We start from the raw sequence: 16,327 nt of genomic DNA, 5'->3' as shown, positions 1-16,327 counted from the left end.
TTTATAAACTGCAACCCTATCCCCAACACTAAATATCTTTAATCTGGTAAAACAGGCTCTCTACATCCCAGGGCCTCTCCTGAGGCACAGTCCCACTGGGAAGACCCCTACCCACAGGTTTGCTCTGCCCCATGGTACCACAGTTGGCCTGTGCTGGAGCTGGCAGAGCATGCAGATGCAGGAGGTGAACCTTGCTGCTCACAGCTGACAAAATCTGGGGTGCAGGGCTGCTTGCTCATCCCAGGGGCATTCCTGGGTATTGCAATGCTTTCAGCTTACTCCTTTGGGTGCAGAGCAATGGGTGTTATTACACAATCCTTCCTGCAGTGCTCCAGACCCTCAACTGGTAAGGACTCGCAGATGTACTTGATCAGCACATTTCATGGAGCTATCCAGTGATTTTGTGCCAAAGCTGTTAATAATGGTGTGGAATAGGATCAGCTGTGGGGGTGAGTGCTGAGGCTTCTGCCTAGCCTGGCAGTTGCTGTGTCACTGCAGGATGCCAACACCTGCCTGTAAATCAGCTTTCTCAGCTCCTTTGTGAGTGGCAGGAGATCACAGAGGTCCCCTGAGACCCCAGGCGGTGATGGAGCAAGTCACTGACATGGAAAGGTCCAAGCACCCATTCTGCATCCTGGCTTACCAGGGGCTGTGCCTCTGCTGCGCCCTAGAGCTGGGGGGGGATCCAGCTGTGCCATGTTACAGGGCGGGAGCCTGGGAGATGGAGGGCATCCCCCTGTCCATCTGCAGGTGGCATCAGGCCCCTGTCTTGGAGCCTCTTTTCATCTGCTGCTTTAGCAAAGTTTGGATGTGTTGGCTCTGAAGCATTTCTCTGGGCTTAAGACAAGAAACCGCTTTTAGCTCTGTGCTTCTGCCTTCGAAGAGTGCCCCAGTGAGTGTCAGCTAGGCCAGCTGTGGTGGCCTGGGTTGCATCTGTGCCAGGCTTCCTCTGCAAGGAAGGGAAAAGTCTCCCTCTGACAGAGGGGCTCCCACAGCCCCTTGCTCAAAGGCCTGGCGATGCGTGAAGCAATGCCTCCATCTGCCTTCCGTGCTCTCAGAGCTCTCCCCGGAGCCTTAATCCGTCTGGAGCGTGGGCTGCCTGCAAACTCCTCCGTGCTGCGGTGCGTGACGCCCCCCTGGGCCCCTTCTCCACTTTCCCAGCGGCCACGCAGCAGAGGCTGCGCCGGGGGTCGGTGGGGCACAAAGCCGGTGGCGGGGGCCCGCCCTGACCCCCGGCCCTTGCCTGCCGAGTCCGCTGCGGGCAGCCCGCCTCTGCCGGCCTGTGGAGACCTGCAGGCGGCATCGGCAGCTCTGCCGGGCCACAAACACACCCAGGAGGGTGTGAGCAGGCAGCGGAGGAGCAGAGCAGGCAGGGCTCCGCCGCGCAGGGACAGCCAGCTGAGAGCCCAGCCCCAGCACTCACCTCGCCTGCCGGCGTCCCAGCTGCGGGAACCCAACGTTTGCAGGGAGCAGGTATTTTGCCCTCTTGACTCGCTGCCCCGGGGTGGCAGCCCATGCCATGGGGATGCTGTCCCGTGCTGCCATGGGAGCTGCAGGAGGGCTTGCAGAGTGGCCAGGAGGGTGATCATCCTAGCCCTGTGTGTGGCTGAGGGGGGGGGGAGGAAAGAGGCTGTCCGTGCTGTTCCCATGCGCCGGAGAGTGGGGATGGGGAGCCCAGAGCTGACTGCATGGCAGAGAGATATGGGGCATGAGGCTGGGAGTGGGGGGTCTGGGCCAGGCTGTGCTGCCCTTGCGGTTTTGGGGTCACCCTGTTCCCCAAGCTGACCAGGAGCTCTGCCCTCCCTCCTGTGAAGTCAAGGGACAGCAGAGCTGGGCGCCAGCCTGGGCTGGCTCGGCCCTGCGACGGCAAGGGGATCTTGCCCTGCCCGTGGCCAGCTGGTTGTCCTGTGCCAGCACCCCTGGGGCACAAAGGTCCCTGCAGGGCTGCAAGCAGATGCTGCCATGTCTGTGACTGTAGCAATGGCTTTGTCACCCCTTCAAGCCCCTGGTGTACCCGACACTAGGGCCGGTGGTATGCAGTGGGGGTTGTTTGGTCGAGCTGAAGGAGGGCTCTTTCCAGCCCTGATGGACCCCCAGCTCCTGCTGCGCAGCTCTCCCCTTGGAGCTAGAGCAGAAGTCAGGCAGGGTCTGCTGCATGCCCAGCCCAGCTGTGTTTGGAACCTGAGCCTGGTGCAGGGGTGCTGCACAATAACTACAGGTGCCGCTGCTGCAGTCCTGCTCTGAGCTGGGGAACAGGGTGCCATTTTTCCTCTGAACCCTCCAGACAGCACTAGTGGTGTAGATTTGTGGCGACTCCTGTGCCACGGCTCTGCCAAGCTCAAGTCCTGGCAGGAACAGCCTCTCTGAGCAGCTGAGTGCTGAAGTTTGGCTGGTGCCCACAGCCACTCCTACTGTACTTTGTACCCTGCGTGGGAGCCAGCTGGGGGGGGGGGGGGGTGGGTGGCAGGGTTTCCCTGAGCAGCTGCTGTCACCGGTGCTCTGCCTGTGTGAGCAGTGAGGGGGGCACAGGGTGAGTCCCAGGGGATGCTGGCTGAGCCCACTGCTCCCTGATGGAAGTGGTGCATCTGCTTCTGGTGATAGCAGGGGTATGAGCCTGCAGCCAGAGCCCGTGGGCATCACGGAGGGAAACTGTCTGGTCCCATAGCTTCCTGCACTTGTGTTAGGGCTGGTTCCTTTGGTGCGATCACAAAGCAGATCACAGCTGCTGATCTGGTCCCTAGAAGATGGAGGGTGCAGCAGATGTGGGCGCTGCTGGGCTGCTCACTGTCCCCTGCACCTTGGCTGGCTGGACCTGCTGATGGTAGCCCCCAGACCTCCCCCAGCCTGTAGAAGCCAGCAGGGCAGGTTAGAAGTCCTGCTCTCAGGTTGGTACCTGTCTGTGCATGCCTCAGTGGCCACTGCCCTGTGTGGATCCTGGGGGAAACTGCACCCCAGCCCTGGAGACCAACATACTGGTGGTATTTGGGAGCGAGGTGCCATGCTGGGGTGCTGCTGTGTCATGGGGGAGACCAGGCTAACCTTGGCCATAGCCGGGGCATAGCAGAACCACTCCAGTGTAGCTGGCTGGGGCTGGGAGGGCTTGGGCTAGCTCTGCTGCCCATCTCCAGGGCCCAGCCTGGGATGGGACGTGGCCCTGCTAGGCACACCCTTGCCCCCAACATTGGAGAGGATGTGGCTGGGAGGATGTGGTCGGCTGGCTCCCAAGCCTGGCTCAGTGGTTGCAGTGAAATGAGAGTCTGGCTTAACCTGTGGGGTTATAGTGTTGCATGGGGTGCCTGGCCTGTTGGGGAGGTTGGGATGAGGAGGGGGAGCAGCTCCACAGCAGGACAAGCCATAATAAATATGGGGTTTCTCAGGGTGGATAGAGAGAGACCTTCTTTGGGGCTCCCTACTTCCTCCAGCCAAGCACCGGGTATCTGGGAACCACAGAGTGTCCTGGCCCTCTCCCCTTCCTAGTGTGTAGGGAACCCAGTGGTAGCCCTGCACCCAGCCTGGGTGTCCGTGAATGTAGCAATGGGTTTCCCCCCCATAACTGCTGCTCCCCCCCTTGCCTCCCATAGCGCTTAGACTGACAGCCATCCAGTGCCTGCTCAGCTGCAGCTCCTCCAGCCCCTCTGGGGACCCCTTGCTGTGCAAGCTGAGCTGGAGGGCTGCCAGTATGGTGCTGCCCCAGCGAGGACCTGGGTGGAGGACAGGGACTTCCCAGGCTGTCGCACCTACCCCCAACTGCGTAGCAGGAGCCTGGGGCTGCAGTCTGGGGCTGCGTGGTCCTTGCAGCTGGGCTGTTCCTGGGAAGCCTGGGTGCAAAGTTGTGTCAAGCTGGCTGGAGAGGCTGCCAGCCCCTGGAGCCTGCAGGGTGCCCCTGGCTCCCAGGTGGAGCACTGAACCCTGGCCTGGGGAGCAGGCCCTGTTCCCTGCCAGCTCACAGCTTGCTCAAGGTCGTTGAGCAAAGGGTCCCAGGGCAGCCTGCTGAACAGGTTGTTGAGCTGCACCTCGTGCTGCCGCTTTTCCTGGCACCATGCCTTGCCTGGGGACATGGCCAGCAGCCCCACTATGTCCCAGGGCTCTGGGGCAGCCACTTGCTGGGGTACCTGGACCCAGGATGCTGCAGTGCCCCATCCCCACAGGGCTGGGGGGCAGTGTGCATTGGGAGATCTATCCCGACGTGCTGTGTGCATCCTTCTCCAGGACACCTGACCTTTGACCTGGGACAGCCCAGTGCTATGGCAGACCCCCCCGGCTGCTGCCGCTCCTGTGCTACCTGCCTGCTCTGCCTCTACAGCTGCCAGTGGATCACCGCCAAGAAGGAGAAGAGGAAGGGCCTGAGAACCACCAAGGTGATACCACGGGTGATGCTGAGCCGGGCCTGGCCAGCCCCTGTGTGGGAGGCTCAGAGTGGTGACTGGGGTGCGGAAGGGTTCTGGCTGGGGGGCTCAGCCTAGACCCCTTGCCACTGGTCCTGCTCCCCAGGGCTGAGCCCCAGGAGAGCTAGGGTGCTGCCTGGCACCCTCTCTGTCCAGGGACTACCCTAGCCTGGAGCAGTGAGAGGGTGAGCTCTCTGTTCCCGCTGGGTAGAGCAGCACGCTGGCAGCAGTGAGTCTGTCCCCTGCCCGGCTGATCATGCATCTGTGGCCGGGCTCACGCATGCCTGGAGCAGGGCGCTGGGCTCCCCGAGGGCTGAGCATGGCGGGCAGGTCCTGGGGCGCTGAGTGCCTGGCAAGGCACGTGGGAGGCACGGTTCCTGGGCTGGGTGCGGCCCCTGCCGATGGGGTACTGGAAGGGGGTGTCCCCAGCAATTTGTAACTTGGGAGGGGTGAGGCCCTGGGATTCTGTGAGGTCTCCAACTCCCATGGGAGTGTCAGTGCCGCTGCTTGTCCTGTCTTGCCTGGAATGCGCAAGCTGGTCTGGGCTGCCAGGTGTCCTGCTCAGCACCTGTGGCACCTTCACCTCCCTGCATTGGTGGGGCTTGGGTCTGGAGACCCTGAAGCTGGACCTGGCTTTGGCTGGGCAGGCAGGAGCAGTCTACAGGCTCACCGCTGCAATGGCAGCTCTGAGGCACAGCACCCCTCTCCACCCAGCCTACAGATCACCTAACTAGAAGGGAACAGGACCTGGCTTTCTCCCCTTCCTGTCTCCAAAGTCCCAGCTTGCTCCCAGGGGCTGCTGCATGGGAAGGAGGCAGTTCTGCCACAGGGGCTGTCCTCCCCAGCCTGGCATAGGCAGCATTTTAGCTTGTTGTAGGAGATGCTGGTCCGTCTTCCTGTAGCTTGGGTCCAGCCAAAAGACCTCTCCTGGGGAGCTCTGTTCCCTCTCCATGGGGCAGCTCAGTGCCTGGACCCATGAGGCTGGTGCCTCCTGTGAACCCCTATGCACCCTGCTGCAGGCTGGCTGCTCCCCAGGGGTCTCAGGAACCTGGCCAGGGGCTAGGTGCCCTGCAGGTGTGTGCATAGCTGTCACCTCTGGCTTTCAGTGCGACTACAGCTGGTTCCTTTTCCTCTTCTGCGTCTTCCTGTTCACACTGGTGTGGCTCTACTTTGCCATCATCATCCTCAATGATTTCCACAACTTCAATGAGTGAGTAAGATCCCATGTCCAGACTTGCTCCCCATGTCCCCCCTGCCCCTCTGACCATCTGCTTTGCTGGCAGGTTCATCTTCAAGCAGAGGAAGTTGTGGCTAGACTGGTCCCTCCTCCTGCTCATAGCTACGGCTGTGCTGATCACCTACTCAGCTGTGCTGCTGGTAAGCCCCACTGATCCTACCTGGTCTAGTAGGGGTACGGAGCTGTGCTGAGGACAGGCTGGCTGCCGTGCCCTGTGCAGAGCCAGGTGGAGCCCACAAGCATTCAGCCTGCTGGAGCTGTGTCAGCCTGAGCATCGCCGGAGACCCTGCCTGTGTTGGGGGGCCAGAGGTCATGTGGCTAAGTCCTGTGCCCTTAAAGGGCTGAGGTGTGGCGTACAGCCCAGCTCTGACATCTCCTTGTTCTTCTTACAGGTCCTTGCTTTGTGCTTGCAGCTCTGCGGCCAGCCCTTGAAGCTACACTGGCTGCACAAGGTGAGAGACTGGTGGTGCAGGGAGATGGTGCCTGGCCTGGCTGCTCTTGCACCTTGGGAAGCTGTGACCAGCCTACTGGGGCTGCGTATGGCTGCTGTGACACCACTGAGTGGCTGTGTGTCCCCGCTGAGCTGGGCTGCAGCTGTTAGTGCCCCAGCCACACTTCTCTGGGATGGGAATATTCCCCTTGCTCAAAGCATGCAGTTCAGAGCTCAGCTGCAAACACAAATGGGGGAAGAGGGGTCTCAGGCCTTGCAGGGGCTCAGAAGGAAGGGTAGAGGAGGATTCTGCCTGTCCTGCCAGGGCAGAGTCCAGCTGGCCTGCAGGATGCTGTGTGCTCCCCTAACTGCCCTGTGCCCTGCTCCACAGACCCTGCTGATCTTAACTGCCCTGGTGGTAGCTGCAGCCTTCATAGGGCTGGGAATAAAGTGGGCGGAGGAGTGGAGAAGTGCACGTGTCTCCCTGCAGGTGAGTCACCTCGATACCAGAGACTCACTGAGACTCCCCCGCTGTACCCAGTACCTGGCCTGTGGGGATGAACTGAAGGGTGGTGACTGGAGCCCCTATCATGGCTGTATGCCATGAGGGTTAGCTCCCTGCCCTTGACTTCTGCTGCCTGGCCAGTCAAGGTGCTCCTCCTGCTCTTGCAGTCCTGCCTGGAGCAGCTGCAGTCCAGGGTGGTGAGTAGTGGTTGGACCAGAGCAAAGAGTCCGTTCAGTCCCCCCAGGAGCCTGTCATTCCCTCCTTGGCACTGTGGCTCTTACAGCGGTGCTGGCTGCAGTGGCAGATCCCTGGCATTGGAGCATGTGGGTTTTGGGGACAGGGGCTGGGCTGGTGCCAGCTGACACCCTGCCTTTGCCTCCCCAGGCAACAGGTCCCTTCCTGCACATTGGAATTGTGGGGGGAATGACGCTCCTTGGCTGGCCCCTGGCCAGCTTCATCTACCGCACCCACAACACAGGTAAGCCCCCTCCAAGGTCTCCACCTCCCTCCTTAGCTGGTGCCCTGCTTCCTACCACCCAACTGAGCAGCACTGGTGGCAGAGTGGTGCACAGAGAGTATCAGTGCAGCAGGAACAGGTCCCCAGGACTCAGTCTGATAGTGACGCATGCTCTTGGTCGCTCCTTCTCATGGCCGGCCCTTGGTGCAGCTTCAGCCCTTGCTGCTTTGCAGCTGAAGGAGGGCTATAGATGGCGGAGCGAGTCCTGCAGAAGTGCTATGTTGGGGTGCAAGGACATGTAGTGGGCCAAGAATAAATCTGCAGTATTCCTGAGGCTGGGGATGCTATCCTGACCTAGGGCAACCATAAGTTAATGCTAGGTGAAGCAGCCTTGGCTTATTCCTAATGGCCTGCAAAACACTTCCTCTGTACCTCACCCCTCTATCTTCTCTGTCTCTACGTACAGGTCTCAAGGTGTTTCTGCTGCTTGTGTACTGCACAGTGATGATTGCGCTGTATCTGGCTCCCCTGGGAATCACCTCCCCTTGTATCATGGAGGAGAACCAGCTGCCCCCCAAGCCAGCCCTGGTTGGCCACCGAGGAGCACCCATGGTGAGTGACCAGCACCGTCCTGGCACAGTGGTCAGGGTGGATGGGGCAGGCTGCTCTGGCCAGCAAAAGCCAGGCTGGGCCTGGCTGTGGGGCACTGACATCAGACACTTGCTGCTGCAAGCCTGGATGAGCTGTGGCCAGCCCAGTAGAGAGAGGTCCCCACACTAGCCAGGGCAGCACAGGGCTGGAGGATGGGTGGTGAGCACAGGGTGAGGCGGGTGGGTGCAGCAGCCGCAGGGCAGAGCTGCTTGCTGAGTGCTGCTGGACCAGGAGCAGGTGACTCTCAGCAGAAAGCCTGGCTGTGTAGTATGGGCTAGGAAGCAGGGACTTGGCAGGCTCTGGCTGTCTGCACCCACCCCTTTTCCATCCCCCATCCTACCAGGGTCATTCCAGTCTCGTGGTTGCCATAGAGCCCAGCCAATATGCTGGGTGCAGCTAGGCAGGGTGAGTGCCTGCCTCCAGCCCCTTCTTGCCCATGCCCTCTGCACTAACACCATTCTTTTTCCAGCTGGCCCCTGAAAACACCCTCATGTCACTGTACAAAGCGGTGGACTGTGATGTGCAAGTCTTTGAGACAGACGTCATGGTGAGGTAAAGGGGCAGCAGGGACTGGGAGGGAGGAAGGGGCCTGTGTATCCTGAGATATCGCTTCCCACATGGGGCATTCTGGAACACACCTGGAGGACTGATGTAGCCTGCATTTGGAGGCAGCCCTGTTCAAAGGGCTCTGCCATTCCCACCTTCCCAGTATGGGACTGGCTCCAGCTTGGTGTCACAATGATCTGGGAGAGGTATTGGGTTTCTGTCCTCCCTGTGCAAGTTGCCTTCCAGGGCATTAGGAGGGAGGCACCATCGGGGAGGGGCACTGCTTGGAAAACAGACCCTGGCTCTAGTTCATCTCATGCAGTCCTGCTACGGGGACAGCTGTTGCAGTGAGCAAGGAACTACTTGGTTCTTGGCTCGGTCTGTAGGTGCTCTGTGCTTTCTGGACACTCACCTTTTTGTGTAGAGGACCACAAGTACGCATAAGGGTGGTGGTTACCCTAGCAGGGTAGCTGGGAGGGGATAGAAATGCCAGGGCAGGGATAGGAGACAAACAGCTTGCAACACAGCTTCCCTCTCTGCTCCTTTGCCAGTGCTGATGGGGTCCCATTCCTCATGCATGACGAGGAACTCACCAGGACTACCAACGTGCAGGCTGTGTTCCCTGAGAGGGCTGCACTGAACAGCACCGCCTTCAACTGGACAGACCTCCAGCAGTTGGATGCTGGCAGCTGGTTCCTGGAGGTCAGGATGCCCCTGGGGTAGCTGGTCAGGGATGGGTGTGTTTCTGGCTAATGTATGAGCGCTGCCCTGGGGGAGTTTCCCTCTGGAGTGCTGTCCCTGGCAGACACCTGGACAGGGTACAGAAGCACTTCCATGCCTGCACGAATCCCTTGGGTGCGGTTATGCCCCAAGCTGGGGTTTGTTCTGACTCCTCAGCTGAGTCACGGAGGAGGCTGGTTTGAGGGGAGATGTCTCATGCGTTTGCTCTGAGCTGCACAGCCTGCCTGGGCTTGGAGGCAGCTGTGGCAAGGCTCTTTCCAAAAGGTGACTTAACCAACTGCTGAGCTACTGTGAATGCCTGCAGGTGTTGGGGCTGCTTGAACTGTGCTGTTAGTGGGGAGAAGGGTAGAGGTGGCCTGTGGATGTGCAGGAGAATGATCTGGGTGCCTGCCTGCACTGGAGAGCATGTGGAGAGGCCAGCGTAGGAAACTGAGAGCCAGAGACAGGCACCAGTTTGCGAAGTGGAAGCTTATGGGGGTCTGCCTCTGATGACTAACTCTCTCGCACCCCTGCAGCGGAGGCCGTTTCCCACTGTGCAGAGTCTTTCTGCTGGCGATCGCTACCAGGTGACTGAACAGAGGATCCCATCCCTGGAACAGGCGCTAGAGGCAGCCAAGCAGAGCAATATCTCCATCATGTTTGACCTCCGGCCTGAGAACCACAGTGACTACCAGAGTTTCGTCAATGCCACCCTGGAAGTGATCTTACAGTCAGGCATCCCACTACAGCAGGTGAGCTGGCCACCGTGCTGCTGTCACACCCCTGCCATGGTGGGATGTGCCTCACCAACCCCACTGAGAATCCCTACCACCCCGTACAGCACATCCCCATATGTGATCCCTGCTGGGGAACCCTGCCCAAGCATGGGGTTCTCTAGCTGGGAGAAGTTGCCAATAATTAGGGGTTAATGCCTACAGCTTCAGACTGCTCCAAATACTCTGGTTCCCCAGCACTGGCCACCCTGGTGTGTAAACAGTGACTCAGTCTAGGGAGGGTACCAACATTGCTAGCAAGAGCAGGAAAACAGTGCTCAGGCCCACACTGCGCCACACCTCTCTGTGCACCTCCTGCTGCAACCTCCTGTGTTGCCTTTGCACTTCATCCAACCTCTGCAGCACAGAACACGTGCTGCCCTGAGGGGATGAATCGCTTTCCCTTCTTGGCTTTTTGGGAATGTAGAGCACGAGGGGACACATCAAAGACTTGTACTTGTAGTGCTGATACAAGGTGCAGAGTTGGGGCCAAAAGGATGCACTGCTTGATCCATTCAAGGACCCAGAAAGGACACAACTGCTGCAGCTTCCTGAGGCTGGAACTGCTTTCTCCCCTCAGTGGAGCCTGTTGTGCTTACTTCTTGGCTGGGGCAAGCTCGTAGGAGACTGTCCTGGCTGACATCCTCATGGAGGAGCTAAGCATGGAAGAAGGGGACAGGAAGCAGCTGTCTGAGCAGGCCATGTGTGCCTGGACCTGCAAGAAAATACCAGAAGAGAGCAAGCTCTCTGGAGCACTTCTCCTCTGCATGTACTCTCTGGCTCTTGCCTAGGTCCTCTGGCTGCCGGATGGGTTCAGGGAACAGGTCAAACAGCAAGCCCCAGGCATTCAGCAAGTTTACGGCCGGAAGAGACTCCAGAATGAGAAGGACCCACTGCTGCATGTCAATCTGCCCTACCAGGACATGAGCTCTGAGGAGATCAGGTGAGAGCCCTGTGCCCAGGAGCCTGGCAGCTGTGGGGCCTGGACACTGTCTCAGCTCTCTCCCAGGGGCCAGCAGAAGTGAGGGCCAGCTGAGAATGAGTTGCTGGCGCACTGCTGGGAAGGACAGGGTGTGTGCTACAGCCTTGCGGACAAGTGTGCCATATCAGGCAGGGCTGGTGCAGGGGATGGAGCTGGCTGCAGTCCTTTGCCTTGCCAGCAAATCTGCCCTGGGTCTGGCTCTCCAGACAGTTGCTCCATGTGGCTGCAAATGCTGGATCTCATCCCAGATATACAGTCCTCTCTGGCTGTACACTAAGTGTGCCAACACCCTGCTGTCTGCTGCTCTGACCATGGCTGTCCCTATGCAGGCAGTACCGCCAGGACAACATCTCTGTCAACTTGTATGTGGTGAACCAGCCTTGGCTCTTCTCTGTGCTGTGGTGCTCTGGGGTGAGCTCTGTCACCACTAATGCCTGCCAGGTGCTGAAGGAGATGAAACACCCCATCTGGCTGCTCGTAAGTGACCCCTCCATCCTTCACCCTGCCCCACAGCCCTGTGCCCCAGCCATTTGTGGGTCACTTTCTGCAGCAGCCCTGGGCAGCCAGCTGCCTGGAGAGTGGCTTTTGCCCAGTGCTGTACTAGCATGGGAACATGTGACCCTGCAGAAGGGACTGCTGGCACAGCAGGCTGGGCTGTGCCACCACCACGCCACCCCTGGCTGGTGTTCATGGCTTGTCTTGTTGCCTTGCAGCCCAGCAGCACGTATCTCATGATCTGGATTGTTGTAGACTGCACTTCCTTCCTTGCCATCCTCTGGGCCTTCCTCTTGCTGAAGTACGTTTGATCTCTTTTGCTCTCCTGGGGCAGGTCTGGTGGGGGAGGCTGGAGTGTGCCCTGGGTGGCTGGTACATACCCAAACCCAGTCGTATCTGCTGCCACCCCTCTCTGGACTCAGATCCTGGGGGGTCCTCTCCTGTCTGGCTAAGTGAAACAGCAGTGTGTGGAGGCAGCTTTTGTCACCAGACTAAGGCTAAAAATCTGGCCTGACCCTTCCTTGAGCTGCTGGATGCCTTAGTTCACACTTACTAGCTCATTCTGCACCCCAGGGATTGGTGGGCTGAGGCTGGGGGATCTTGGCCCTGCTCCTTTACCAGTGCTGCAACCACGGAGAGTAGATCCCTGTGGGACTGTGCGTCCTGTGGGGCCCCGCATTCTCCAGCTGGGAGCTCGGGGGAAGGAAGGGGGAGGCCAGACTGACATACTAACATCAGTTCTATTCCATCTCCTAGGAAATGCTCCCAGAGAAGACGGCCAGCAGGTGAGTGTGCACAGATGTGAGCTCCCCACCCTCAAAGCCAGGCTGCGCCCGTGGGACTCTCCCTGGCAGGCAGTCAGCTTTCTCCAGCTGAACATGACAGAGTGGTTTGGGATGGTTGGGGGAGGGAAGGGAATCCCTGCCCAGGGAGTTCCTGTCCTGCACTTAGCAAACAGCCCTGTGGGACAGCACTGGGGAATCCCACATTCCCCCGGTCTCCTCAAACCTGCTTTTCAGGCAGCTTCACCTGTTGCTGTGGGATGGTGGCTGCCTGTGGTGACTGTTTGTATTCTCCATCTCCACAGAGTCTGAGACGGATGTGCTGCTCACAAAGATCAACAGCTTGATGCAAGAATGACCTCTCCAGCCTGCATCAGCCATGGGGCAGCCAGAGCCCTGCCACAGCGCAAGTGGGGAGCGCTCCTTAGGCCAGCTTTGAGGCTCCTTTCCTTTGCAGACTCCTTCCTTAGCCTCCTGTCCCCCATAGCCTTCCCTGGCTCCTTGTGTGGTGCACAACTGCCCTCAGCTGAAAAGACCTGGAACTCGGTTCCTAGTTCCCACTGGAGGAACTGGAGCCTTTGCAGGGTTTTCCTGGGGCAGGCTTGTGCCTGGGGGCTGAGTACTTATCCAGCGGTGCTGGGGCCAAGGCCTCTGCCCTGTGCTTTGGTGACTAGTGGGGACTCGAGCCGCTGTTCGGTGCAGGGGAAGGGCAGCCTCGGCCTGTCGTCAGCAGCTCTGCAGCTAGCGATGGGAAACCTTGTTTAAAGTGCTGCTCCCCTGGGGGCTGCCCAGCCCTACGGCTTGAGGAATAGGAAGGGGGGTAAAGGGGGGTGGCTTTTCACAAGATGAAGGGGGTGCTGAATTCTTCCCACCCCCATGCTGGGCACAAGTCCTGCCCCTGCCCTGGTGTTGGCTTCATGCTTACAGGCCAGGGTGCTGGCACCCCGTGCAGCAGGTAGTGCCTGTTGCTCTGGTGGGGAAAGGGAGCAGGGGGCTGGGGGTGGAGGGGGTCTGGGGTTGGCAGGACCACGGTCAAGCTCCTCCTGCTGCTGCAAGGCTGCGGAGGTGGGCGGGGGCGGGGAGCGGTGGGACGAGGCGTCGGTCACTTTGCAGCAGGGCCTCGAACTCGGACAGGGGGGTCGGGTCGGTTTTACGTGTTCCTACCTATTTATGTCAATAAATCAGCGGAGCGGTAGACAGACCCCGAAGGGGTGACTTGGGCCTAAGCGCTTCCTTCCCCTCTCCCGCTCCCCTGCACCCCCTCCCTTTACCCGCAGGGTCCCCGCTGTCTGGACCGCTGCCGGCCCCGGGCGGGCGCAGCGCAGCCGGTACCGGCCCGGGGCAGGCGGCGATCCGCGGCGCGCCCGTGCCATCTAGTGGCAGCGCGGGGAAGCGGTGCCGGGGGCCGAGCGGCTCCTCCGGGCCGGGCCCTCCGCAGCGGGGAGGGAGGGGGGGCCGCGCCGGGCGTGCCCGCCGGGGTTCCCGGGGCGGGGTGCGCACGCCGAGCAGCCCCGGCGGGCTCCGAGCAGCCGCGCCCCGGGGTAGAGCCGCGGGGTGCGCCCGGCCGCGGGCGCGCTCCGGGTGCCGAGGCGCTCCCGGAGGCGGCGCCGGCGGGAGGCGGGCGGGGGCGGCTCCTCGGCCGGTTCCCGCGGGGCGGGGCGGGCGGCGGCTCGGCCGCTCGCGGGCTGGCACCGACCGGAGCGGCCGCCGGCCACGGCGGAGCGATGATCCGCCGGGAAGGTAAGGAGCGCCCTGCCATGCCCTGCCCTGCCCGCGGCGCCGGGCACCGCGGCCCACCGCGCTCAACAAGTGTCTGCCCTGCCGGTACCGGCACCGGGATTGGCGCCCGGTGCCCCGCGCTCCTGCCGGGCTGCTCGCGCCCTCCCTCCCGCTCTCCCCGCCATGGGCCGGGCGGCCCTGCCCGGCGCACCCGCGGGGCTGAGACGGGAGGACGGGGTGCCCTGGCTTCGTGCCCTCCCCGGGCTGTGGGACACGTCCTCGTGCCACCGTGGCTTGGAACGAACGGGTGGCCGTAGGACGCTGTTGTTTGCAGCACCCTTGGGTGCCGTGGGGAGGGCAGGTGTGGGGGTGTGGGCTCTGCGAGGAAGGATCTCCTGTAAGTGGGATTTGCACCTTGAGGCAGGGCGAGATTGGCCCCGGACACCATGTGCTCTTCGGTGCTGCAGGTAGGGTCCTCTGGTCTCTCCCCTGTGCTGGGGGCACAGGTTGGCCCTGGGGTTGGTGGTCCAGGGCCAGCGCTCCCCTGCTGCAGCTGGCTGTCACCCAGTGCTGGTGGCCAGGAGCACAGGGGTCAGCGTAGGGCACATGCCGCTCTTTCTGTGCAGCCTGGACTGGGGTGGGATGTTAGCACCAGGTTTACAGTTATTTGTGTCATGGTGCGGTGGTCCCTGTTCTCCACCTGCTTCCTTTAGCTTCTGCTGTTAAGGTCAGGAATGACCAGGCAGAGATGACTCAACCCCGCTCGCAGGATGCTGGGCAGTGTCTGAAGCCACTGTCTGATTCTGCAGAAAAGGAAGCCCTTAGTGATAACACAGGGCTGGGATGACCGTGAAGCCAAATAAGTCTGGAGCTTGGGGAATCCTCTGCTTTTCCTGGAGCCAGCAGGGAGCCCAGCTCTGAGCAGGAGGTATTCATGCCTCCCCAGGCTCCTTTCTCTGTTCTGCTCCCATGATGAGTCGGTGTGGACCAGTGACACAGGCAGGACCCCCCTTCATTTTTCAGCCGAGGAGGAGCCAGGAGGGGAGCCGGCTGGGCGAGCGGGTACAGCAGGTGGCATGCACCCTAGCAGACACAGGCCTCCTTGTTCCATGACCTGAATTCCCTGCCGAGGGCCCTGGGATGAGCAGGGTCATCCTTTCTGCATGAGTTCCTGGGTTAAAAGACGAGTCCCCAGCAGTGGCGGGACAGCTCCCCCGCCTCCTCACACAGACACTCTTTGTCTGTGGGCTGCCTGGGTGACAAAGGGAAATATTCACTGATAGCGCTGGGACGGGCTTAAGGTCCATGGGAGCTCCCTACCCGCCTGAGGGATGGGTCCCTTCTGGGGCTGGAGCTGGACAGGCAGCTCTGGACATCTGCCCAGAGAAGCATGGAGGTGTCCTGGCACAGAGAGATCACAGCTACACTCTTTTAGGTCCAAGGTTGTCTCACAGCTGTGGTAAGCCCAGTCTTTAACCAAAGCATTGCTTCCTGGCAGTCTTTAGCACCCCTTCTTCCCTGAACCCACGACATCCTGTTCCTTTCCCACTGTGTTGCCTGCTGACCCAAGGCTGCTTGTTGCGTGAAGCAATTCTTATACTTCACCCTGCAGAAACCCAAGTTTTGCTATACGTATAGCTGCGGTTTGCAATATCTTGCATTACGTGAGTGAGGCTACGCTCAGCTTTGCTGCAGCCATCTGGCCACGCGTAGGAGACTGCAACTCCTGCAGTAGTACTCGTAGCCCTGTGCAACCAGGACGTGTCCAGCTCCTGAATGGCTTCTCTGCCTGGGAGTTGGCAGAGGTGCTCAGGCTGCCCAGTGCCATGGGGTTCAGAGCTGAGTCAGCCTGGGTTTAGCCCCTGATTTTCACACTTCAGGAGGGCCAGCAGGCAGAACCACCCCTCCTCCAGCCCCTGCCTGGATCTCTGCCATGGGCCCTCTGCACCTCACAGCAGGGTTAGTGTAAGGAGGCTGCTTTTGTGGCTGTCTGACTCTTAAAAAAAACAGAGCTGGAAGGCAGCTTGAGGCATTATCCAGGTGAACCCTTTGCACCACTCCAAGGCTGCACTCACACCTTCCCTGACAATGTCTGTCCATCCTTCAGTGTTAATGCCTTGTTACTCCTGTGTCATCTCTGCAGACACTGAACGGGCAGTGGAAATTCTGACCAGATATCAAAGCACCCTGCGGTCCCCGGAGGAGCAGGAGCTAAAAGCCTCCATTGGAAAAGTCTCGCACATCTTCCAAAGTGAACTCTTCCAGGCTCTGCTGGGTAAGCCCCTGCCTTGTGGTCCTTGGGGCTTTGTGGTCAGCGGGCTCTCCTGGGGGCCTAATCCTGCAGGAGAGCAGGGCTTGGGCAGGAGATACTGGGGGTTGGGCCTGCAGTTGCTGGGTGTTGGCGACGTGAACAGGATTCCTCAGTTGGGTGATTGTGAACAAGGGATAAAGCCTTCTTCATCAGGCTATGCCAGAGCTATCCAGCACCCACTAAAGGGTGCTGCAATGCTGTGAGCGCCCTCTGCACAGTGCAGGCGTGGTGTGTCTGCAGTCACCGCCGGTTTCCAGCTCTGCTGCTGTACCAAGGACACCCCACCACAGGGCCTCACTCTTTCCTGAGCCCCTCAGCTTCATCACAACCTGCT

At 60.3% G+C, this 16,327-nt stretch overlaps 2 protein-coding genes across 12 annotated transcripts in view; both read left to right on the top strand.

Annotated features, from left to right (window-relative positions):
* The first annotated feature begins 1,376 nt into the window (after positions 1-1,376).
* On the top strand, positions 1,377-12,363 carry GDPD2 (glycerophosphodiester phosphodiesterase domain containing 2). The gene is made up of 16 exons (XM_049827731.1): positions 1,377-1,473; positions 4,210-4,358; positions 5,492-5,595; positions 5,669-5,762; positions 6,015-6,074; positions 6,444-6,542; positions 6,942-7,035; positions 7,481-7,626; positions 8,135-8,217; positions 8,763-8,913; positions 9,468-9,683; positions 10,496-10,647; positions 11,016-11,163; positions 11,400-11,482; positions 11,938-11,966; positions 12,269-12,363. The coding sequence occupies exons 2-16, from the start codon at positions 4,245-4,247 to the stop codon at positions 12,319-12,321; spliced, it is 1,626 nt and encodes a 541-aa protein (XP_049683688.1). The 5' UTR covers positions 1,377-1,473; positions 4,210-4,244; the 3' UTR covers positions 12,322-12,363.
* Positions 12,364-13,592: 1,229 nt separating this feature from the next.
* Positions 13,593-16,327, top strand: part of DLG3 (discs large MAGUK scaffold protein 3) — an 85,724-nt gene continuing 82,989 nt past the window's right edge. For all 11 annotated transcript variants that reach the window (XR_007509372.1, XR_007509373.1, XR_007509374.1 and 8 more), the window contains exons 1-2: positions 13,593-13,703; positions 15,826-15,957. Coding sequence is in view for 6 of the 11 variants with exons in the window: in XM_049827362.1 (XP_049683319.1) it covers positions 13,688-13,703; positions 15,826-15,957 (148 nt within the window). In the remaining 5 variants the exon portion in view is untranslated. The remainder of the gene's footprint in view (positions 13,704-15,825; positions 15,958-16,327) is intronic.

This window comes from Accipiter gentilis, chromosome 24 (genome assembly GCF_929443795.1).
Source record: "Accipiter gentilis chromosome 24, bAccGen1.1, whole genome shotgun sequence".
NCBI classification, from domain to species: Eukaryota; Metazoa; Chordata; class Aves; order Accipitriformes; family Accipitridae; genus Astur; species Astur gentilis.
Note: the sequence above shows the minus strand (reverse complement) of the source record. Positions and strands in the feature narration are given on the sequence as shown.